The 25735-nt window shown below is 38.9% G+C and overlaps 1 protein-coding gene across 6 annotated transcripts in view; it reads left to right on the top strand.

Moving 5' to 3' along the window:
* The window catches only part of LOC122564179 (protein CASP-like), a 632323-nt gene that overhangs the window by 432908 nt on the left and 173680 nt on the right, over positions 1-25735 (top strand). For all 6 annotated transcript variants that reach the window (XM_043718862.2, XM_087977575.1, XM_087977578.1 and 3 more), the window contains exons 9-13: positions 5439-5487; positions 6536-6640; positions 12419-12607; positions 13160-13218; positions 22044-22092. In XM_043718862.2, coding sequence (XP_043574797.1) covers positions 5439-5487; positions 6536-6640; positions 12419-12607; positions 13160-13218; positions 22044-22092 — 451 coding nt within the window. The remainder of the gene's footprint in view (positions 1-5438; positions 5488-6535; positions 6641-12418; positions 12608-13159; positions 13219-22043; positions 22093-25735) is intronic.

Here is a 25735-nt window from a genome sequence, read left to right as displayed (position 1 = left end):
GGTGTCATGCATTTCCTATTATAACTTGTGTATGTACCTTCAGTTGCCTCGGCTGTAACCTTTGAAATTCCCCTGCACCTCTCTGTAGCTTGTTTTCCTGTTTAAAGCAAAAGCTTACTGACTGCTGATTACCCACATTAATCTATATTGTTAATGGTTTTCCCTGTTCAGGTGTTCTATTTCTCTCCTTTAAGCTTACTATCATTGCCTCTCTTACCAAAAATGTTCTTGCAAGCTACTATCCCATCTTCAACCTCCCTTTCCTCTCCAAGTTCTCAAAGGTGTTGTCACCTCTCAGTCTCCAACTCAAAATCCATGCCATTTTTCACACAATTTCTCCAGTCAGATTTCTGCCCTTATCACATTGCGAAGCTGATCTTATTGAAGTCACCATGACATCTTCAATGACATTGTGATAAAGGTAAACATTCCCCTTAATCCTTTTGACCTGCCTATAGACTTTGACATAGTTGACCACACTATCTGTCTCCAAAGAATCTCCATGTCATCCATATGGGGAGAATTAGATTAGATTAGATTACTTACAGTGTGGAAACAGGCCCTTCGGCCCAACAAGTCCACACCGATTCGCTGAAGTGCACCCACCCAGACCCATTCCCCTACATTTATCCCTGCACCTAACACTACGGGCAATTTAGCGTGGCCAATTCACCTAACCTGCACATTTTTGGACTGTGGGAGGAAACCGGAGCACCCGGAAGAAACCCATACAGACACAGGGAGAATGTGCAAACTCTACACAGACAGTTGTTTCCTTATCCTATTTTTAAATGATTTTCACAGTCATAGTACTCGCCTTTGATTCCATTCTTATCTATCTAATCAATTGTATTAGTTTCTCTTCCTGCTCCTGCAATACTACTTATGATGTCTTTTAAGATTGGGCTCTTTGCTTCTCCTAATTTCTACTTATTGGCTGCTCGTCAACACTTACCTGACAGCACAGTGTTAGATTTCACATGTAAGCTGACAACATCAGCTCTTTTTCGCCACTACCTTCATTGACTCCTCCACTGTTGCTAGACTATCAGACTGGTTGACTGACTTCCAGTCCCGGATGAGCTGAAATTTCCTGCAGTTACCAAGAAGACTAAAGCATTTTTGTTTTCAGGCCCTGCTCCAAAATCTATTCCCCAGCTGCTAACTCCAATCCTCTCCTTGGCAGCTATTTAAGATTAAGCAAATCTTTTTCCAGTCTTGGTGTCACATTTAATGCCAACTTGAGCTGCAAACTTCATTTTGTGCAATCATTAAGACCACCTCCATAATATCACCTAGGTCTGTTCCATTTCAGTTTATTTGCTGAAATCCTTATTCATGCCTTAATGCTTCTTTACTTGAATATTCCAATATACTTCCTGCTCTCCATGGATCAGTTTCCCCAATGTGAACTTGAGATAATCTGAAACTTTGCCTATGTCTCACACCAAACCTCTTCCACCTATCACCCCTTGCTCTCTGTAATTGAGTGATAAGGAGATACTAGATAGCTTGGATTGTTTTCTTTAGACCAGAGAAGATTGAGGGGGTGGGGGGACGCATGATTCAGATGTAAAGATTGTAAGGGGAGGAGATTCAGGGAGATTTGGCAAAAACGTTTTTCCCTCAGCGGTGAATCTGGAATGTACTGCCAGGAGGGTAGCGGAGGCTAGAAATCTTACAACCTTTAAAAGATATTTGGATGAGAACTTCAAATATCACAGCATTCAAGGATATGGGACAAATGCGGGAAGGAAATTGGGATTAGTGCACTTTTAGCGGTAGTTATGTCAGTGCAGACTCTGAGCCCGAGGATCTTTTCTGCACTGCATGGATCTAGTCATAGAGCCATAAAGGTCTACAGCACAGAAGTAAATGCCTGTGAAGTGAACTGATGTTTTACATTAAATTAATAAATGATGCCCATGTACCATGAGTGAATTTGTAAAAAATGCTGCTGTATAACTTTAAATTGGTTGTATGGTGCCGTAGTGAGTGAGAAAAGTCACACCATGGTCATGATTTTCCATGTCCACCATTGCTGGTGGTGCCCCAAGAGCAAACTGAAGTCATGAAGATTGTCATTGGTTTATAGTGAACATAAAATTTGCTTTGGAGCTTTACATGGACTGACAACTTGACTTCATTTTAGTTATCAAGATCAGGTGCAGGATGATATCCAAATATTCCCTACTTTTATGACATCAAATGATATGTACAAAACAACCTTGGTTATCCAAACATCAATTATCCAAGTTTTGGATTATCTGAGCAAGATTTCAAGGTCCAGTAAAAACGTTATCTGTTATCTCAACGGTCAGTTATCCGAACAAAATACTCCCCGCCCGTCTCGTTCAGATAATCGAGGTTGTTCTATAATTTCTTAAAAACATATTACACAATGCAGTCCTTAGAACAGCTTGGTCAACCTATACTGCTGATAGCACTGTTGATGACACACCTTCAATCACTTTACTAATGTTGAAGGGAGTGATTATGGGCAATAATTAGTCAGATTGGACTAATTATGCTTTTTGTTGACAGGGTATACTTGGACAATTTTCAATATTTTTGCTTAGATGTACCATTCACAGTTCCTCAAATACTGAAGCAGTCTGTGTCCGTGTGCAGCAAAGCCTAGATAGCAACAAGGTTCGTAAGTGGCAAAATAACTTTCTCAGCACAAAAGTGCCAGACAACAATCAACGTCTAGGAGTTAACATTAATAAGGAACATTAATAAGTAACTGAACATAATAACATTTTAAATACCATGAGTAGGTCAGTGGATAGAAATTTTGAGGCGTTTCTGCCTCTTGGTGCCTGTTGCCATCTATCAAACATATGTCAGAAATCTGGTGGAATATTCTCCACTTGTCTGGATGAGTACAGCTCCAACAACACTCAAGAACCTTGGTGCCATCTAGGACAAATCAGTCTGTTTGGCACCCATTCACCACCTTCAGCATTCACTCAGCATGATTTGTTTCACAGCACCTTCAAATCCCAAGATCTCTACCACCTGGAAGGTCATGGACAGCAAATGCATGGGAATCCCACCAAGCTAAATGCCATCCTGTCTTGGAACTACAATATTGTTTCTTCACTGTTACTAGGTCAAAATTCCAGATCTTCCTTCTATCATTGTGGGTGTAAGTAAGCCACACACTTTCACACTCACACTCAGTATTTTGATGTAGGTTAAAACTCATATTTTCCCACAAGAGTGCAATGCATTGCTTGTGTAGTCAAATTTTGAACTTATTTAAAAAGAAAAGTTGCCAGTGGTTCCTAGCTTTGTGGTTTTGTCTTACTATCCATGTGGTTTAATTTTACTTCAGTACTTGGTATAAATTTTATTTGACGTTTATTGTAATACTGTGCAGATTATAGGTTATCTGCTGCAGGTGTTCGCTAATGATTTGAATCCTGACATGTGTAAAAGAATAATAGAACTCAATATTAAATTGTTCCCAGGAGATAGCTTCTTTGAAGGCAGTGTCATTTTCAGTTTTCAGAATTTACAGCAAGGGCTTGGTAAATAGACAAGTGATAACGTTAGATACTAACAGGACTTTTGGACTGAGCACTGAATGCTTGAAACTTTTTCAGTGACCTTATACAAGAATTGGTCCCTAAAGTTATAGCCCAGGGGCATGAACAAGCCAGGATCTGTATGAAAAGTTGTAAGTCCAGTGAAATGTCTCAAGCGAAATTATTTTTGTAATATTAGTCTCTTGGATGCATGTTTATTTTTAATGCATAGATATTATTGGTAATTTATATAAAAGGCTTGTTTTTTATCTTTAATTTAATATAAGTGATTTCTACTTAATAAATGAGCTGTCCAATGTGTGCCTGACTGTGAGGATGCTGGAAGATTGCATGTATTTTGATCTACTTTTTATGAAGAGGAAAGAAAGTTCTGGGTGAATTAAATGAGGCAAAAATGGAAAATCTTAATCAGATATGTTGCTTAATATTATTTCTGTTAAAAGTAAAATCACTGAGAACAGTGATATTGCTGAAGCTTTTCAACAAACACAGAATACCAAATATCAAACAATTTAAAAAGGGATTTAAATTAGGGAACAACTGACCAATTCTATTCTGTGGATCGGCTGTATGTTTTGAGTATGTTAATTTAAAGAAATCCACCTGGTGCTCAGTATCAGAAGAGGATAAAGATTCTGTCTCTTAATCATTTGTCTAATCTGTTATGTCAGAAAATTCAGAATTACAATAGCTTAGCTTTAAATATCAATCTTAATCTAAGACCTGATACAGAAATTTGATTCCATTAAATATCTTAATGATGTAAAATTTGACTGGTGCTATGGGAAAGAGATGATTATATGTTGTAATTTAAAGACTTTTTGTGAATAGCCACAACGAATATGTTGTTTTGTTACTGTTCCAACTTGTTATGGACTGTTTTTTGTGATTCTTATCAAATAAATGTTACTGCCTTGCACCTCAAAACTATTGATGGGCGGCACGGTGGCCTCATAGCGCCAGAGACCCGGGTTCAATACCCACCTCAGGCGACTGACTGTGTGGAGTTTGCACGTTCTCCCCGTGTCTGTGTGGGTTTCCTCCCACAGTCACAAAGGTGTGCAGGTCAGGTGAATTGGCCATGCTAAATTGCCCGTAGTGTTAGATAAGGGGTAAATGTAGGGGTATGGGTGGGTATGCACTTCTGCGGGGCGGTGTGGACTTGTTGGGCCGAAGGGCCTGTTTCCACACTGTAAGTAATCTAATCTAAAACTTTGAATGAAGATCTGTCAAAAGATAACCACAAATGTTAATAGGCCTGTTATATAGTACTGTTGCTCTCACTGTTTATGTTCATTTTACCAAGGCTGAGGGCTGTACAGAGCTAAACTGATCTTTGGTTTGGCCTTTGTTATCTAGCTAACTGCTACTGGGTTCAGTTAAGCAGGAATAAAATTGTATATATGCGAGTTATTTTCCTGTGTTGAGTTCTCCTGTGTAATACACTTTTTTGTAAATTCCCTTGTGCAATGCTATGATTTGTTCATTGCTCCCAGTGTGATACACTTTTCAGACTTGAAAGTTTACTTCCAGCTTCCAGTATGTAATTCATATAGATTCCTGCTGGCCTCAAACAATTTCTTTATTAGCCTAGTGAGAAACATAATCTGTGAGAATTGCTGTCAGATAATAGAGTGTCTGAAGTTTTCTGTACAGTTACAATTGTGATTTGTTTGTCTAAAAGCAAACAAATAAGATGGGCGTAGATACTAAGCATATTTGTATCTGGCCCTAAATATAACATCTGGACGAAATTTCTCCTTGACTGTTCCACTGAGGACATTTCTATACTTAATGAATACACCTGGGGGTGTGCCATTATTGTGTGGACCTATTGGTATTGTGTTCAGGATATTACTTCATTAATTGTTGAATCTCTTACAGAGCAGATGAAATTGAAATGATCATGACAGATCTGGAAAGAGCAAATCAGGTAACTAATTTTTAATGCTTTGACTAATATTTTGCTTAGGCCAGTTGACCAACCCCTTCCCCTTGTCCCTCCCCTCATCAGTTTGTCCCTCCTCTTGTTTCCTCGTGCACCTCCCTGTCCCATCCCCTCTTTGTACCTCCTCATCCATTCCTTTCATCCAATAAGCTTGCCAACTCCTCTTATCCCCTCCCTTCGTCAACTCATCCGTCCCCATATTTTCTCACCCACTTCCCTTATCACTTCATTCCCTCACGTCATCACCTTGTCCCTCCCCTCTGATCAACTCCTCCTCCACTCCTTGATCTTTTCAATCCCCTTTTTGTTTCAGCATCCTGACATGCCCTTTCCTGCCCATCCCTTCTCCTAGTACTAATATCTAACTTTATTCCTCAATTGTCTCACCTTCACTTTCCCACTGTCGTTCCCGAGAGGATCCCCACCTCTCCTTTCCCAATCCATCCCATCCCACCCCTTCTTTCTCCTATCTTCTCACTCATCCTCTCCCGAGCCATCTTTTCCAAATAATTTCCACCTCTCCTCTTCTCTTCCTTCCCTCCTCTTCCCACCCTCCCCTCTCCACCCCTCCTCTCCCCTCCTCTCCCAGTCATCTCCACCCTTCCTGTCCCAGTCATCCTCAACCCTCCTCTCTCATTTATCTCCATCCCATCCCCATCCCTCATCTCCCATTCCTCCCCTCTCCCATACCAAGAGAAAGTCCCTTTTGGTCTCATCTGTGGAAAAGAAATTGAAAATAAAATGTCGTTCCACTTGTTTTTGTTGCGTCTCAAAAACTCGCTGAGCTGCAACATTAATATCAGCAGGGATTCCTTGCTCCTGGCGTTAAATTACTGTCATAATCACTCAATTATTTCCTCCTTGTACTGTTTAAAATGAATATCCATCACTTTCAGTATTTTCTTTTTACATTTATTAGGTTGACTGTTAAGGAAAATCTGTTATAGTCACTGATGCAGAAATTGACTAATGGGCCTATATAATTTGTCAGCTGTTGAATGAGTGTGTTTTGTTTCTTTTCTCTTTCCTTCAGAGGGCAGAGGTGGTTCAGAGAGAAGCAGAGGCTTTGCGTGAGCAGCTTTCCTCAGCGAACCAATCCCTGCAGTTGGCCACTCAGATCCAAAAAGCTCCTGATGTGGTAAGGCATTAACATGATGGTTCGAATGAAGGGTTGACTGTTGCACACATTTTTGACTTAAGAGCTCTCTAAATCACTTTCCAACTGTAAATCTATTAATTTTAGATCAATTTTCTCCATTAAAGATTAACGTACCAATGATAGTTGTGCAGTTGAACTGAAAAAGATGGTAACATGGTTAAGATATAACTTAAAATGAAGAGAAATGTATTCAAGGCATCTGGATGGGTACATGAGTAGGAAAGGTTTAGAGGGATATGTTTCAAATGCTGGCAAATGGGACTAGATTAATTTGGGATATCTGATTGGCATGGACTGAAGGGTCTGTTTCTGTGCTGAATAACTCTATGACTGTAAGAGGCTGAGACAATGACACCAACTTTCGCACAGAAAAATGTATTTTTTTCTATCTTGTTAACATTAATTTGTTAAAAATGTGTTACAATAACCGAATTCTAGAATAACTGTTCATCCATGTGATTCAGTGGCATTGTAATATGACCAGATATCTGACCAGATAAATTTGAATCAAGCATTGATGTGTAAAACAACTAGTTCAAAATGGGAAACTTTTAAAGAATGTATAGCTAAGAATAGCACCGAGAGACTAGGCATCTTAGGAGCTGGTCGAAATGGATCATACATAATGCGCTACTTGTATGATATTGATTCCCACCTCATCTCTTACGCAGTCTAAGAGTAATCCCAGAAGACCCTTAGGATTACCATAGAAATGCTCATAAAACTACAAGGTGTTGAAAACAATCCTTGTATGGGAGCCTGCAGTCTCTGTGACATAAGCAAAATCCTGCAATGTATCATGCTTGATAGCACTCAGTCAGCATAAGCAAAACAACAATAAGTTCAGAATTCTTTTCCTCACTAATTTACAGCCAAATTGTAATAGTGTCACTTTCATGTTAAGCAGACTTCATAGTCTATATGATCTGAAATGTATCCTTCCCAATATCATGTAAACAATGCACCAAGCTGCTGGTATATCTCATGCTGCAACATGATCTCTCCTTGACAGATGATGGACTAATAAACACCTGAACTTACTTGCAGCACAGGCTTTGAACTTGTAATGTGTTTATTTACATAACATGGTTCAACTGCATTTTGAATATTTAAGAGTAGGTTCTATTTCTTTGCCTTATTGTAACATTACCGTAAAACCCATTTTCTGTAAAACAAAGACCACTTACTGTAGGTTTTCATTAAATTAACTTCCATGACCAAGTTGACTCAGGCTTTAAAACACCATAAGGCTGCAAAGTTTTAGCTGCTCTTGCCACATTGCCTTTTTCTGTGCATTGCTATCGATGTCTGAGATGATATATCTGCTCATCAACCACCCAGTATACAGAGTGAATCAGCCAGCCATTAACCCTGATCTTTTCAGAGAAGTTAGAAATAGATGTTTGTAAATGTAAGGTTGGAGTTGGCTATTCTTTGAATCATGACCCAAGGTTTAGTACAGTGCTTTGTGAATTGCATGGAAAGCCCTCTGAAATTGCTGCATATTATTGAGACGATGGAGTCGCATCTATCAATAATACTTGATATTTGCCAATATGAATTATGGTTCCCTGAAATGATAAATTTGTAACAAGTTTACACCACTATTATGTTGCTAGTGACAAGTTTGTTCTTCTCCTGTCAGCTGACAGATCAGAATAATAGCATCTGCTCATCTTTGTGTGAATTGAAGTTGGCAATAACCCAAGATATGATTCTAGAAGTGTAGAAAGTAACGTTTAAAATGAGAAAAGTTCATTTTGTCACAGGATTCATACTTTGTTATAACATAAGTCCTCTGTCAAACATAAAAGAGACCTTGTTGAGGGAAAAGCCCCAATACAAAGCCAGAGTTCTACGCAGCAGGATTAAATGCACCTGTATTATAATATTCCCATTCTACCACAGGCATACATTTCAAATCAGAAATCTTGAGCTTGTACACTGGTGCTTCATAGCAGTAGGGTTATAGAGATGTATAGCATGGAAACAGACCTTTCGGTCCAACCTGTCCATGCTGACCAGATATCCCAACCCAATCTAATCCCACCTGCCAGCACCCGGCCCATATCCCTCCAAACCCTTCCTATTCATAAACCCATCCAAATGCCTCTTAAATGTTGCAATTGTACCAGTCTCCACCACTTCCTCTGGCAGCTCATTCCATATACGTACCACCCTCTGTGAAAATGTTACCCCTTAGGTCTCTTTTATATCTTTCCCCTCTCACCCCAAACATATGCCCTCTAGTTCTGGACTCCCTGACCCGAGGGAAAAGACTTTGTCTATTTATCCTATCCATGCCCCTCATAATTTTGTAAACCTCTATAAGGTCACCTCTTAGCCTCCGACGCTCCAGAGAAACAGCCCTAGCCTGTTCAGCCTCTCCCTATAGCTCAAATCCTCCAACCCTGGCAACATCCTTGTAAATCTTTTCTGATTCCTTTCAAGTTTCACAACATCTTTCCGATAGGAAGGAGACCAGAATTGCATGCAATATTCCAACAGTGGCGTAACCAATGTCCTGTACAGCCGCAACGTGACCTCCCAACTCCTGTACTCAATACTCTGACCAATAAAGAAAAGCATACCAAAAGCTTTCTTCACTATCCTATCTACCTGCGAGTCCACTTTAAAGGAGCTATGAACCTGTACTCCAAGGTCTCTTTGTTCAGCAACACTCCCTAGGACCTTACCATTAAGTGTGTAAGTCCTGCTAGGATCTGCTTTCCCAAAATGCAGCACCTCGCATTTATCTGAATTAAACTCCATCTGCCACTTCTCAGCCCATTGGCCCTTCTGGTCAAGATTCTGTTATAATCTGAGGTAACCCTCTTCGCTGTCCACTAAACCTCGAATTTTGGTGTCATCTGCAAACTTACTAACTAGACCTCTTATGCTCACATCCAAATCATTTATATAAATGACAAAAACAGAGGATCCAACCCCCATCCTTGTGGCACTCCACTGGTCACAGGCCTCCAGTCTGAAAGACAACCCTCCACCACCACCCTCTGTCTTCTACCTTTGAGCCAGTTCAGTATCCAAATGGCTAGTTTTCCCTTTATTCCATGAGATCTAACCTTGCTAATCAGTCTCCCGTGGAGAACCTTGTCGAACGCCTGACTGAAGTCCATATAGATCACATCTGCCCTCATCAATCTTCGTAATCCAAGATGGAGGACAGGAAAAATTTCTGGCTGTAAGAGCTGCTCTTTTTTTTGAGGTATTTTAGGTGTTGGAGGTGATTTCCTCGAATTCCAGGAGTAGCAGTTACTGTTTTATATGCTGTTGAATTGTTTTGGAACTTTGGAAAAAAAAAGTCAAAACAACAGCAGTTTTTTAAAAGGGGGAAGAGCAGGTATAATTTTACCGTTTAAACTTCGGACCTGCAGATACCTAAAAAGTGGATATATCTGGATATGCTGTGTATATTGATAACATTTGGATTTCAATGTAACATTTATAAATAATAATCAGTTGAGAAATACTGAGGTACAACCTATGTTTCTGAAGGAGTATTTCAAGAAGCCTTTGAGTCATAGAGGTCTATCGTATAGAAAAAAAGCCTTTGACCCAATGAGCAACCACTTAATTATCCTAATTCCGTTTTCCAAAACTTGGCCCATAGCCTTGTATATCTTGACATCACAAGTGTACATCTAATTACTATTCAAATATTATGAGGGTTTCTGAGTCTACCAACTTCACAGAAAGTTCCAGATTCCCATCACTTTCTGGGTGAAGCAATCTTTCCTCATATTCCCCCTAAACCTCCTGCCATTGCCTTAACTTTGTATCCACCCACTCGTTGATCCCTTTATCAGAGGGAAAGGTTTCTTCCTGTCTACTCTGTCCATGCCCTTCATAATTTTACATATCTCAATCATGTCCCCTCTCAGCCTCCTCTGCTTCAAGGAAAACAACCCTGGTCTGTCAACGCTGATGGAGTCTCTAGACTCGAAACATTAGCTTGCTCTCCATGAAAGATGCCTAACTCACTATGATCTCCAGCATTTGTTGTTTTCCTTAGTCTGTCCAATCTCTCTTCATAATTAAACATCACCAGCCCAGGCAACACCCCTGGTAAATCTTCACTTCACTCTCTCCAGTCTATCACATCCCTTCTATAAAGTGGATTCCAGAACTGCACATAATACTCTAGCTCTGGCAAAGATAACCACCTTTCTCCTAATTACTCTGCCTCAACTGATAATGCCAAGTATCCCATGTGCCTTCTGAGCCACTTTAGCGTAACTGTCCTGCTATTTTAAGGGACCACTGGACATGTACACCAGGGTTCTGGATTAGAGGTGCTGGAAAAGCACAGCAGTTCAGGCAGCATCCGAGGAGCAGTAAAATCGACGTTTTGGGCAAAAGCCCTTCATCAGGAATACAGGCAGAGAGCCTGAAGGGTGAAGAGGTAAATGAGAGGAGGGTGGGGGTGGGGAGAAAGTAGCATAGAGTACAGTAGGTGAGTGGGGAGGGGATGAAGGTGATAGGTCAGGGAGGAGGGATGAAGGGCTTTTGCCCGAAACGTCGATTTCGCTGCTCCTTGGATGCTGCCTGAACTGCTGTGCTCTTCCAGCACCACTAATCCAGAACCAGGGAGGAGGGTCCTACTGTTCATTGTGTATTCCCTTGCCTTGTTTGTTCTGCCCAAATGCATCACTTCGCATTTATCTAGATTAAATTCCATTTGCCACTGATCAGCCCATCTGACCATCTATCCTTCTTTAATCTAAGGCTGTACTCTCTTTTTTTTAACCATCCCACCAATTTTCATATCATCCACAAACTTACTTATCAACCCTCCTACATTCAAGTCTAAATTGTTTTTATATACCACAACCAGCAAAGGCACCAACACTGATCTTTGCAGAATCCTTCGGGCACAGGCTTGAATCACAAAAACACTGTCAACCATCACTCTCTGCTTCATGCCACTCAAATCAGTTCCATCCTGGGAAGGGTCACTGAATCCGAAACATTAACTCTGCTTCCTCTCCACAGATGCTGCCAGACCTGCTGAGAGTTTCCAGTAATTTCTGTTTTTATAACTACAGTCAATTAACTACAACCATCTGAGCTATTCTTAGATAAGATGTTTATTATATTGGGTTTATGATGTGCAAAATAAACACAGTTAGGCAATTGGTTTTGTTTTGACTTCAAAGCAGCAAAATCAAGTTTTATAATTTGGTTTAGACGAAACAAGTGTGTAATTCAGTTCAGTGTAATCAGTCACCTCAGCAGAAAAGATTTCTAGTCTTTGGAGTTTATAAGCCAGCAGACCTTAAATAGAAGTTTTCAAGTTGTTAGAACTGAAAAAGTTCAGACCCTCAGAATTGTGTAAGATGCATGCCTCAGGCTTGGACAGGAATTGTAAAATTATCTCCAGAATCCATGGAAAATAATCTGATAATGGGATACTTCAGTGATCACAGCATTGACTAAAATACAAACTCTTTTAAGGGCAAAATAATGAATACATTCCTTTGTTTGTGTAATAAACTTATGTTCTGTTGTTTAAGAACTTTTGCAGCCTCATGTGAATAGGCTTCAGTGATTCGCCGTAACTTTAAGGAACAGTGAAAATTAAACATGTAATCTTTCAAGTCATTTAATTCTGGGTTCTAACTTGATCAGTTTACTATCAACTGGGAAACATTTCCAAAGGTGCAAACCATTTAGTATGGTACTAAAGTAATTTCAGGAAAGCTACAGTTCATACAAAACTTATGTTCTGGTTATTAGGAACAAGCTATCGAAGTGCTAACACGATCAAGTCTGGAAGTTGAATTGGCAGCAAAAGACCGTGAGATAATGCAATTAGTTGAGGATGTACAGAGGTTGCAGGCAAACCTGACCAAACTTCGTGAGACCTCAGCAAGTCAGGTCTCACAACTGGAGCAGCAGCTCAGTGCGAAGAACAGCACACTCAAGGTAAAAAAACACTCAATTTTCAAATTATGGGCATTATCAAATAAATGTATTCAGAGAGCAGACTTCAGATTGTGCTTTTAACCTATAATTTTTGAAGCAAGTATAATTTTTTACCTTACTTGCATGTCAACAGATTACTTTTGCAAATGCCTGCCTGTTCTGGACTTGCTTATCTTATTTAATTTGCACAGATGTTGAATCATTAGCAATTGGGTAAGTTCTGGTATATTACTATGGTGAGGAGAGTATCTAATTCAGAGCTCATTGCGGAGGAGGAACAGTAACATAAAGAAATTCAAGAATTTGTAGACCAGGTATGAAACTGCTATTTCCAATGAACGTATGAAATTATTTTTACTTCTTTGAAAGGTAGTATTTTAGGAAATGGGCTGAGAGCTATATGATTGAACTTTTGTACAAGTTTTCTGATACTATCATGAAATTATCTGTCTTATTGTGAGTTTGCAGAATTTCACTTCTGTGCTGTTGTGCTGAACAGTAAATTACTGCACTTTTAGTATATTTTATAAATCATTTCCATCTATTTTGAAGCATCTAGAGGAAAAGCTGAAAGGACAGTCTGACTATGAAGAGATTAAAAAAGAGCTGAGGTGAGTGTTAATTCAGTATGAGACTTTCTGTACATCTTGTCAAAAATAGTAGGAAATTTAGCTTGAAACGTGAGCTGTCATTCACTCATATTCCCAGAATCTACTTAGCTTACTTCCCTCTCCCAAGTCCGACTTCCCTGTGTACACTGATATTTACAGACGTTCTGTTCCGCAAAGCTCTCTCAGAAGTACACTTAAGGGGTGTGAATTGGAAGCATATGTCCATAATTTCCTGGGACCTTCCATAGGTGATTTTGCCGAGACTTGACATTTGTCCTTCAGGGGAGCACTGAATATGAATATCAGTCAAAGGCAGGATATGATTTGGACTGTTGCCATCATGAGAACATGTGATTGCTGGATCATCTTCTGAAAATGTCTTTTATTGTTGAAATTTTCAATAGAAATTTGTTTTCAGGGCATTTACTTCTTTCTTCGATTTATTAGGTCTGTCAGATATACACACTTTCCAAAGGCTCACATGAGGCAGCATCCAAACTTGTAAAACTATATTACTGTATTGCAGTTACATTAGAATCATTGAACACCATTGGAACCACTGTGTCTGTGCCAGCTTTTTTAAAAATTAACCTACTCCATTATTTATTCTCCATCACCCCAAAATATTTCTTGTTTCCAGTATATAACCAATTGCTTTTGAAGTCTACATTCACTACCTTTTATGGTAGTGTATTAGGTATTCTACCTAACAAAAATAAATCCAACTAACTCATTCATCTTTTAAAGATTATTTATGGTAGTACTTATCTTCTTGAGACGTTTTTCTTTCCATATTCCATTTATTTTTCTTATTGAAATGTTTCAGGACCTGAAAGGTTTTTTTATTCATTTAAGAAATTAGTCTGATCATAAAAATGAGGTATTGGTTCTGATCCTCAGTGTGCATTGTGAACCTTATAGTGGTTTATAAAAATCATAAGGGGCTTGGATAAGGTGAATTGTCAACATCTTTTTCCCAAGGTAAGGGAGTCCAAAACTGGAGGGCATAGGTTTAAGGTGTAGATTAGATTACATTACAGTGTGGAAACAGGCCCTTCGGCCCAACAAGTCCACACCGACCCGCCGAAGCGCAACCCACCCATACCCCTACATTTTCCCCTAACCTAACACTACGGGCAATTTAGCATGGCCAATTCACCTAACCTGCACATCTTTGGACTGTGGGAGGAAACCGGAGCACCCGGAGGAAACCCACGCAGACACGGGGAGAACGTGCAAACTCCACACAGTCAGTCGCCTGAGGCGGGAATTGAACCCGGATCTCTGGCGCTGTGAGGCAGCAGTGCTAACCACTGTGCCACCGTGGTGAGAGGGGAATGATTTAAAAGGGATCCAAGGAGTAGCATGAAGATGCAGAGGGTGCAGAGAAACTACCTGCCAGGGGAAGTAGTGGAGGCTAGTTCAATAACAATAATTAAAATGCAACTGGATGGGTGTATGAAGAGGGAGGGTTTAGAAGGATATGGGCCAAATGCTGGCAAATGGGACTAGATTAATTTAGGATACCTGGTTGGCATGGGTGAGTTGGACTGAAGGGTCTGTTTCCATGCTGTGCAACTCTATAACTCTTAAGTTGTGATAGACTGGGCAATAATCATTTGAATTTCAGTCAAAATTATTTTCCCCATTAATTTATTGAAAATGAAATGCATTGGCATCTGAGGATCTCAACAAAAGGAGTTGTATCCTGTAGCTTTGATCATAAGTTCATAAGATATAGGAGCAGAATTAGGCCATTCGGTCCATTGAGTCTGCTCCGTCATTCGATCGTGGCTGATAAGCTCATTACCCCCATTTTCCTGCCCTCTCCCCAGAACCCTTCAACCCATTGCCAATTAAAAATCTAACTCCTTCTCAAATTTCCTCACTGACCAGAATCCACCTCCCTTTGGGGCAGTGAATTCCACAGATTCACAACCCTTTGAGAGAAGTAGTTTCTCTTCAAGTCTGTTTTAAATTTGCTATGCCTTATCCTCAGACTATGACCTCTCGTTCTCAATTGCCCCACAAGAGGAAGCATCCACTCCTCATCTATTTTATCCGCACCCTTTTCATCTTGAATCGATTTGATCACCTCTCATTCTTCTAAATTCCAGAGAGTATAGACCTAAACTGTTCAATCTCTCTTCATGTGACAGACCTTTCATCCCTGGAATCAATCCAGTGAACCTTTGAGCAGTATTTTGACAGTATTAATTTACAATTTTCACACACACAAGTCTTTGGATGAAATATGGAAAATGCTCAGGCTTACAATGCAACAACACTTGCTGTTCTGTTCAACAAGGTGATTCTTCTGTAACTAGTAGTCACTTTCCACAAACTGCTTACTATATGGTGGCTTTTCATTGCAGCCATTGCAGTGTTTCATGATACCGCAGCCAAATTTGCTGACAGCACAAGGATAGACAGGAAAACAAAAATGTGAGGACAGCCTACAAAAGGCTATTGATAATTAAAGTGAGTGGGTAAAAGTTTGTTAGTTGGAATATTATGTTGAAAAATGTGAAGTAGTGGGAAGAATAGTAAGGCAGAATATTATTTAAGTGGAGAGTGACTGTAGAGTGCTGTGGTTTTTAAAGCCATGAGTGACTTTGTACATGGAACAAGTCATATTACTATTGTGCAAAACATTGGTGAGACCACAGGTGGAGTAATGCACACAGTTTTGCTCTCCTTATTTAAGGAAAGATCATCTTATTCTTCTCAGGCAATTCCTTGTTCAAGGATGACATGCTCTGTATGAAAAATGACTTCTCAGATTTCTGAAAAGTCCAGTACGTGCCCGACACACTCTGTCACAGGTGAAGCAGGCAGTGTCTGGAAAAATAAGAGGATGGGATGCCCAGCTTGCCACATGGTCCTTAGTCTGTCACACTTGACTTCAGTTTGCTGTCAGTCTTCAGACTCAAGGTGTTCAGATTCTTTCCAGATACTTACCCTCCACTTTGAGCAGCCTTGGACCAGGGTTTTCGTTGGTGTTGGTATTTCCCAATATTGTTGTGGATGTTGCACGTTTTCAAGAAGGCTTTGAGGATGTCTTTGAAGCATTTCTATTGCTCTCCTCAGCAGAAGAAATCCATTGGCTGATTGGGTACACCATTGTCACTTTTTTTATTTGGTATGTTGAACCTCTGAGTAGTGTACTTAGATTGGGAATCTCTTTTCAAGAATGTGAATAATGGAGCTGATTCATTGTGTTGCTTCAGTGCTTTGATACTAGGGGTATTGGCCTGAGTGAGAAATCTGTCAGTGGTGTCCTTGCCAATGGATTTGCAAGACCTTGTGGAAGTGCTCTGATGCCACTTCTCCATGGTTTTGAAGTACCTGTTGTATATAGTCAATGTCCCTGAATTATACAAGAGGGCATGCACTACTATTACTCTGTAAACAATGAGCTTGTTACAGAGTTTGAGGACTTAGCCTCCATGCAATCTCTTCGTCGGCTGCTTGAAGGCTGTACTAGCATAACAAAGGTGGCAATGAGCCTCGTTGTCCTTTCTGAAGGTAAGATCTCAAGGTATGGAAAGTTGTCTATATTGTCCAAGATTTGCTTGTATATTTTGAAATTTCAGAGGCAATGCAATGTGACAGGAACAGGTTTCACGGAATCAAAAACTTTGGTAGAGGACCTGTGTCTTAAATATGTAACTAAGGCCTATGCTCTGTATGCCTCGGAGAAGGTGTTGATGATGATTTGGAGCTCAGCCCCTAATGACGGCAGACACAACCATTTTGACATTCCATAATTCAGTGATAGAAAACAAGACTACTTTAGCTGTGGCCTTCAGGCAGTGGATGTTCATTCTGTAGATTAGCTCCACCCCAGCAGGAAGCTTGTTCAGGATGAGGTGGAACATTGCAGTGAGAAAAATGGATAAGAATGAGGTTGAATTTTTTCAAGAAGGTGACTACAGGTGTGAAGATGAGGGAAGTACAGTTTATGGACTTGAGAAAGGCTGTTAACAAGGGTTAGCATGGCAAACTGGCTAAGAAATTAAAAACCTATGGAATCATGCACAATTTAACAAATTGGATTCAAAATTGCCTTGAATTGCCTAGGAAGCAGAGGGTGATGGTCGAACAGTGATTTTGTGTCCATTACCGTACCACAGGGTGAATCCTTTGCTGTTTGTTATGTGCATAAATGATCGAAACAGGAATGTAGTTCACAGATGACAGGAAAATTGGTGATGTGGTAAATAGCAAGAAGGAAAGCCTTAGACAACAAGAAGATATAGATGGGCTGAACACTGGCAAATGGAATTTAACCCGAAAAGTGTGAGATGATACATTTTGGGAGTACTAATAAGACTAGAGAGCACAATGAATAGAAAGGTCCTAGTAAGTATAGAGCATTCGAGAGACCTTGGTGTAAATGTCCATGGAGCCTTGAAGACAGCAGGACAGGTGGAGAAGATGTTTAAGAAGGCATATGAGATACATACATTTTTCAAGGCATTGAATGCAAGGACTAAGGAAGTTGTGATGGAGCTGTATATAAAATAATTAGGCCACAGTTGGGGTACTGTGTGCAGTTCTGATCGATACGCTATAGGATGGATGTGATTGTATTCGAGAGAATGCAGTGGAATTGGCCTGGGCTGGAGAGATTCAGTTATGAAGAGAGACTAGATAGGTTGTGATTGATTTCCTGAGAGCAAAGAAGCCTGAGGGTGGAACCTGATTGAAGTATACAGAGCTTTGAGGGGCATAGACAGTGTATGATTCTAAGGATGTTGGTGCAATGGCCCTGCTTGACCCGAGTCCAAGCATGAATTGATAGGATTACGGCTTGTATGTCATTATGGGGAAGACTGAAGATAGTGACAAATTCTTGATGGCAGCTAAAACGAAGGAGAAGACTCCATAATCTCTCATGATTAAGCATATCTAACGCCTTCGTGAGATCAAAGAAGGCTATATCCAAGAATTAGTGCTGTTCTTGTTTTCTTTTGTAGTTGCCATGCAATTAAGGTCTGTTGTGCCCCTTAGAGGGCAGAATCTGCATTGTCACTGTAAAACAGTGGTTCCCAACCTGTGCAGTATCAAGGCACACTTCAACTGGACAAACAGTTCCATGGCATGCTTATTTTTTGCAGCTAGTTTGATTGCTCATAAATAAAACATTTACCAGTAGAAATGGAGACTCTGAGTGATCAGTGAGGGTCCCCTGCATCCTGCTCACAGCATGGATGTCGTTGATCCAGCCACTATCTCGGCATCTGTCATAGTACATATTCGCCCCTTGTGAGATCACCGGTGTCCTGGTCACAGAGAAGAAGCCTATTGCTGACAGTCTGATCTTTTTTGAAGATGGTCTGAGGAGAGATATTCTTGCATTGGAAGCAATTCAGGAAGTTTCACTTTGCTGATCCCTGTAATGCAGAAAATGTCCAGGTTGGGTTTATGGTCTTAGGAAATTAGAAGAATGAGAAGTAAGTTTGTTAGGGTAGTTACTAAGAATGATAGACCAAAAGGCAAAGGCTCATTTAGGAAGGACCCACAGAGGTCATTACTATTTGTGGTTTACATAAATGATTTGAACTTGAAACAAGGTTTGGTCATTAAGTTTGCGCATGATAACAAAAATTGATGGGGTGTTTAACATCGGGGAAGATAGCCTTAGATTACAGGAAGATATAGATGGGTGGGTCAGAAAGGCACGTAGGCAGGACAAACAACTCAAGGAACTACATGGTGAACAATAGAATCCTGGAAAGCACCAAGGATCAAAGGGATCTTGGTGAATATGTCCAGCAGGCCCTCAACTTATCAGCATAGGTTTATAAAGTAGTAAGAAGGCCTATGGGATACTTGACTTTATTGAGTAAAGGCAAAGTGTTTAGGAGCGGAGATTTTATAAAATGTTAGTCAGATGACAGCTAGACTTTTGTGTTCTGTCCTGGAATCTATATTATAGGAGGGATATGATTGTACTAGAGAGGAAATTGGAACTCTCTGCATGTAAGAGACCTCATAATATTTAAGAAGTATTTAGATGTGCACTTGTGCACAACATACAAGGCTATGGGCCAAGTGCTGGAAAATGGAATTAAAGTGTTTTTGACTAGTATGGATACAGTAGGCCGAAGGATCTTTCTCTGTGCTGTAGATCTCTACGACTTTAAGACCGCAATCAGATCTTATATATGGCAGAACAGGCTTGGTGGGTCAAATGCCATATGCCTGTTCTTATTTCTTACCTTGTTTTGATATGACTAATCTTAACTAATTAAATGAAAGTATAAATACTTCACTATTTGCTCATTTAAAAAGTAAGCATCTTTTCAAAACAAAAGCCAATGTTCAGATATGGAAATCCACTCCCCAAAATTTCTTATTTATTTGAAGGAAGATTTGGGTCAGATCCTGGCATCTAGGTAGCAAAGCAATTCCTTCTCCTTGAGAAATTGATAGGTCTTCTTGCTTACTCTAGTGCTCTGTGCAACTTATAACAATCATTCAGAAAATAGAAATGGCTGTAATGTCATGAGATAAGTTGTTCATTAGTATCTAGCAATGTAGATGTTTGTTATGACTTTCATATTTGTAGACTTCTATGAGTGAAGCTCAGTGGAACAATTTAACTTTGAAATACAATTGTTATTTTGTAACTGTTTGAACAATTAAAATTACATACCCCTCTTTGCTGCATGTTTCATCCTTCAATGGAAGTAATAATTTCAGTAGAACTGTGTGGTTTCTTAGCGCAGAACACCAACAGAAAAATTATTGGTCAAGTTGATGAGAAAGGCAGCATATGCAGATTGGATCAGATGATGATTTATTTTACCATATATAATGTGAATACAGAATAATAAAAGTTGTTTAATATTCTGGTAGTCATGTTGTATAAAAACAGTTACTCAATGGTAAGTTGGGTAACAAAATTATTTTTGAGTTTGGCCCTGCATTATCATCTCTCTTGTCATTTCATCTCTTCTGCCTTGTATCCTATTACCGATCTTTCCATTTATTCTTTTTCCTATCGTCTTCCATTTCACTTGCTTAGAACCGATTACCTTCTAACTTGTTCAACTTCTGATGACAAATCCTTTGACTATAAATATATTAACTCTGTTTCCCTGCTCAGCAATCCGCTGGCCCTCTTCTTGGCACATTCTCACACTTTTCCTTTCATAGAAGTATAGGATCTAGGAGCAGGAGTAGTTCATTTGACTCTTATAGCCTACTCTGCCATTCAATATGATTATGACCAATCATCCAATTATGACCAGTCCTCTCTTCTCATTTTCTCCTCCTCCTCATGAGGATTAATGACTTTTGCATGAGTTGGGTTTGGTGAGGTGTGTTTCTGAGCTGGCTCAGAACTCATATGTAGACAGACATCTCTTTAAGCAACATCTTTTCATTTTCTCATTCTTTAACTTTCAAAATGGTGCAGGATTATGGCGACAAATGAAAGCTTTTCACTGTACTTTATTATATTTTGCTGTAATCATTCATTTATTTAAATACTTAAAATATTATCTGTTCTAATTCATTAAATTAGGTTCTCAAGCTTTTGCATTGTTGCCTTTGAAGACAAGATTTGGTACAGGATCTTATGCTAATTTTAGATTAAATTGGTATTAACAACAGCACTTTCTACAAATGTCCCTTTAATATGATAAACTGTCCAAAGCTCTTCATAGAAGAGCTCTTCAAAGTCAGATGTTGAGATATTGAGGCAGGTGACCAAAGATTTGGTCGAAGAAATAGAAATAGATTTTAACTGTTATGTTAGGAAGGATATAATGCAGAGAAATTTAAAGGTTATACGCACAATCTGTTTCTTGTGAGAAAAGTGTGTCATGACAAGAAGTTAGTGAATTATCTCAAAACCCTAGGAACTGTAGCACATTCTTCTATATTGGGGCTCCTTTGTGCTAATCCAGTGATTTGAGAATTGAAAGGGTGGCCCACTGATGTTCCCTTTAATGAGTATTCTCAAAATTAGATGGTTGTTAATTGTGTGGTTTACTATAACTGCAAGATGGTCAAAAGCGTGTTTGTAGAAAAGTTGTCAAAGTAAATAGTTAAAAATGAGTATTTTTCACTGTCAGAATCGGTCCTCATTTTTGTTTTTATGCAGTTTTATATCTCGCGAGTTGGTGCTTGCTTAGTGAGCAACAATAACTTGAATCTATATATCACCTTTGATTTTTGTAATATATTCAGGATGCATCACAGGAAGCACATTGTGAGAACCACATCTGGTGTATTTGCTCTCGCTCCTAATTTGTTACTTAATACATTTTCAGTTCTGGAATTATGGTTTATGAAGATTTTTTCCTGAGACGTAGAGTATTTGTCGTAGTAATGTTTTAATTAGAATACTGTCACATTTTGATTTTTATTACGTAATTCATTACCGATTGAGAAAGTTCACATTTGTAACTGATCTTCCATGAATAACTCCTAAAGGGTTGAAAGTGTTGCAGTCAGCATGGGTGACCTGAAAGCTTTTGATCGTGTAAAAGTTACCTTCTTATTAACTTTTATATTAGTCCTCTTAAAAGCCTTGTCGAATTACATTTATAGCTACATGCTCGAATTTTAACATTGCTTTATAAATTCGTTAGTTATGTGGAAGTGTTTATTGGTGAAATTAAAAGCTTAATTTGTAACCTGGCACATTAATAACTTAGACAATTTAAGCATTTCTTCTCTTTTGTATATTGATACCTGGAAGTGTGTGTTATTACTCCTACCATCCTTATTAATGTAGTGATATATTTGAATGTTGTTTGTGCCAATTCAAGAACATGATTAAACAATAATTTTCCTCCTGTTTCCAGTATCCTGAAGTCAATGGAATTTGTAGCATCAGAAGGATCTGGGTCACAGGTAGGTTCTGTTGGAATTTAATAATTTGTTGTATTTAATGTATAAATTCCAAGTTACATAATATTATAACACATAATGCTTAGGTGCTATCCATCAATACAATAAAATGATGGTAGATTATTAAATTTCTAGGAGAATATTTGGACTGGGTGAGATGAGTTATAGATTTATAGAATTATAGATTTGAAACTTTTAAGGATCAGAGTTTTGGACAAATAATCTCACATAGAGTCATAGAGATGTACAGCATGGAAACAGACCCTTCGGTCCAACCTGTCCATGCCGACCAGATATCCCAATCCAATCTAGTCCCACCTGCCAGCACCTGGCCCATATCCCTCGAAACCCTTCCTACATGTTTTCATAAAATGCCTGGATTTTGTTCTGCTGTGTTAGCATTGTTAATCATACATGGGTGTACCTCAGTCAATTCCCATCATTGTTTAAAACGTGGTCAAACTAGGATACTGCAGAGACATTTACATCTAACAGTTGCATTCAAGAATTCATAGATGCCACCTAAGATGTTCTTTATAGTGATTTAATGAAAAAGACGCACAACTTGCAAATATCATGATCAAGATAAGGACAGTAATAGGCAGCAAGAGAACATAGCTAGTGGAATGGGGAGACATATGGCAAATAAAGTTTAATGCAGAAAAGTGTCAAATGATTCATTATGGTGGGAAGAATGCCACACAATTCTAAAAGTGGTTTCTGACAGAGGCCTTGGCAGTATGTGAGCAGAAATCATTGAAGGTTGCAAGTTAGATTGTAAAAGGAGTTCAGAAGGCACATGAGATCCTCAGCTTTATAAAAAGAAGCATAAGAGACAAAAGCAAAGTCATCATGATGGACCCTTATGAAACTCTGTTTTGGCTTCACTGGGGTTTTGTGTCCAAATCTGGGCATCACACTTAAAGAAGGAATAAGAAGATTTTACAAGGGTTTAGAAATAATTTAGGAGAGTGGTTCCATGGGTGAGTTTCTTCTGTTACAAGCATAGTTTAGAAAAGAATAGAGTTGTATTCCTTAGAGAAGAAAAGGTTGAGAGGAGATTTGGTAGCACAGTTCAAAATCAGAAATCATACATACGGCTGACAGAAAGAAATGATTCCTAATGATGGGAGGATTGAGATGATATCGATTCAGTGTGATTGTTAAAAAAGTAAACAGCAGCAGGAGGATTTTTTTGTAAACAGTGATTGATTAGAATTACAATGTGCTACCTGGGACTGTGTCAGAAGCTAATTGGGGCTTCCATAGGTAGTTTGATAGCACATGAAGAAAATGTTCTCAGGGCTGTGAGAAAGAGACAGGAGTGTGGGACTTGCTTAGTTGTGCTTGCAGAGAGCCAGCATGGCCATGAAAGACTGAATGCCCTCCTTATGTAACTGCTGTAGCCCTTCTGTGATTCGTGTTAATGATCATTAATACAACTTACCACTGAATTTTAGATTTGCCGATAACTTTCTAACACTCCAGAAGTTTGTTTGCACTGGTATTTAAAACAAGAAAAGGCAATGCTTAATTATTTCTGAGAAGCTGTCAGCTGGAATAATTTGCAATCATGTATAATACTGTAATTGTGGGAAAGCTTAGGGAATTTACAGAAAATTGATTGAACAAATATTTGTGTTTTTGAAAGCTGTACAGGAACCAAGTCATCTTCGCAGAATTGTAATGAGTTGGCAAAGAGTTGCAAAGCATATTTATATGCAGTGCATTGACTAAAAATGACTCATTCTCCGTCAGTTACAATAATTTAAAAGTATAACCAACCGTGACTTTAAGATTGCCTTTACATGCCTAGTACCTGTATATGCAATACCTTTACAATTCCTAACACAAACGTTTTACTTATCTCTAGTATTTAAGTGCAATGTGATTAACCTCCACCTTATGCTTTGAATACTTTTTAAAGTAAATACTAGGTCAGACTAAGAGGAGGGTATTACAAATCCCACACAAGTTGAATACTAAGCTTTTAAATGTTAATAGTAATCCAAATTTTCTTTACAAGTCGTACTTTTACAGATTGATCTTTTGCACCTGAACTGATGAAATTTGTTATTTTGCCCTTACACATCTAGAGCATAACATCAAATGGTACCTTAAACAGAATATAATCTGCATTTTCATTGCTTTGCTCAAATTTTCAAGGAAAGATAAAAGCTAGTCTGAAAACAGCATTCTGTGGAAAGCACTAGTGTCTTTAGAATTTTAGTGGTCCGCAGACAGGAATGTTTTTGATACATTGCAGCTCATAAGCCACAAATGTAGAGGTAAGATGCGGAGGAGTTTGGCTTGGGTGAGAATGAGATGATCGGATTTCATTTCCCATTTATTGTTATTGCTAGTTCCATTTAAATTAAATAAACAAATTTTGTTTGCTGGTCAGTTTTTTGTGGGGACAGTTGTAGAATTTTTAAGGGTTTTTAATCAGTGGGAAATTCTTCAGTTATAAAATGAGTTATAAAAGCATCTATTTATACATCAAAAAAAGTAGAAAGCACTGATAAGCAAATACTGCATAGCATTTTACCAAGTATTAGACAAGTATTACATTGGAAGCTTCATTTCTTAATGAAAATGCCATCTTGTCATGGTAGTGAGAAAAAACTTCAACATAGCCGACAAAGAGGCAGGTGTAGCTGGGGCCCATCCGAAGGACTCAACATTGAGTTCTCCAATTTCAAATAACCTCCCTTCCCAGCCCCTCCTCCTCCTTCCACTCCTCCCTGCCCACCAATTGGATTCATTCCTCCCATTGACCAACCAGGTTGTACTCTCTACCTGTCTTTACCTATCCCCACTTCACCACCCTGCTCCTACCACTCCCTGTATCTGTGCCCTCCTCTACACCCACCCCTGTCCTGAAAAAGGATTACACCCAAAACGTCGACTTCTGTACCTCCTGATGCTGCCTGACTTACTGTGTTCTTCCTGCCAATCTTATTATGGTAACCGAGCATGCTAATCATCAAACCTAGTGTAACATTTGTGTTAACTATAATAGTATTAAATCATGTGATTGAATTTTTTGATTCAAATAATATCAACCGTTTTTGTTTCTTCTCCAAATCTGAAATTGTGAATTTGTGATGGTGCCCAAATTGACTCGAAACCTTCACTTACTTTAATATAGAGCATCATGTCTATAAAAGTAACTTAGACGTTTGATGGTAAGATTTTAAAAGCCCTTACCCACCCACAAACAAACCTCAAATCTCACTCTTTGTTTGCTAAATTTGCTCATGAATAAAATTCAGGCAATAGCAGAATCATCAAATTCTGACAGTAGGTATTGGCATAAGGCTGGATTTTGGTGATGGAAACATAAATTAGTGTTTCTAGAATGTAAAGGTAACCTATTTGATTGTTACAGGACAATGTAAGGTTTATTTGGAAAGTGAAGAATTGGTTTAAAATAATCTTCTTTTGAACTTCAAGATAACATATTCTTGCTTTGCTTTATTTTACTAATATAGTTCGTATTCTTGGAATACAGTTTTTTTTTAGGGCAAACTGCAGAAATTTTATTCCTTTGCCAAAAGCTTGAAAGGGTATGAAAGGTTGATGTGTAAAATCTTTCTTTGTCTGCCAAAGCAGAAGAGTGTACATTGGTTCCTTCATGATGAGA

The sequence above is a fragment of the Chiloscyllium plagiosum genome, unplaced genomic scaffold (genome assembly GCF_037043375.1).
Source record: "Chiloscyllium plagiosum isolate Xiang-an unplaced genomic scaffold, Cpla_swu_hap1 HiC_scaffold_31, whole genome shotgun sequence".
Lineage (NCBI taxonomy): Eukaryota > Metazoa > Chordata > Chondrichthyes > Orectolobiformes > Hemiscylliidae > Chiloscyllium > Chiloscyllium plagiosum.
This window is presented reverse-complemented; position numbering and strand designations above follow the sequence as displayed.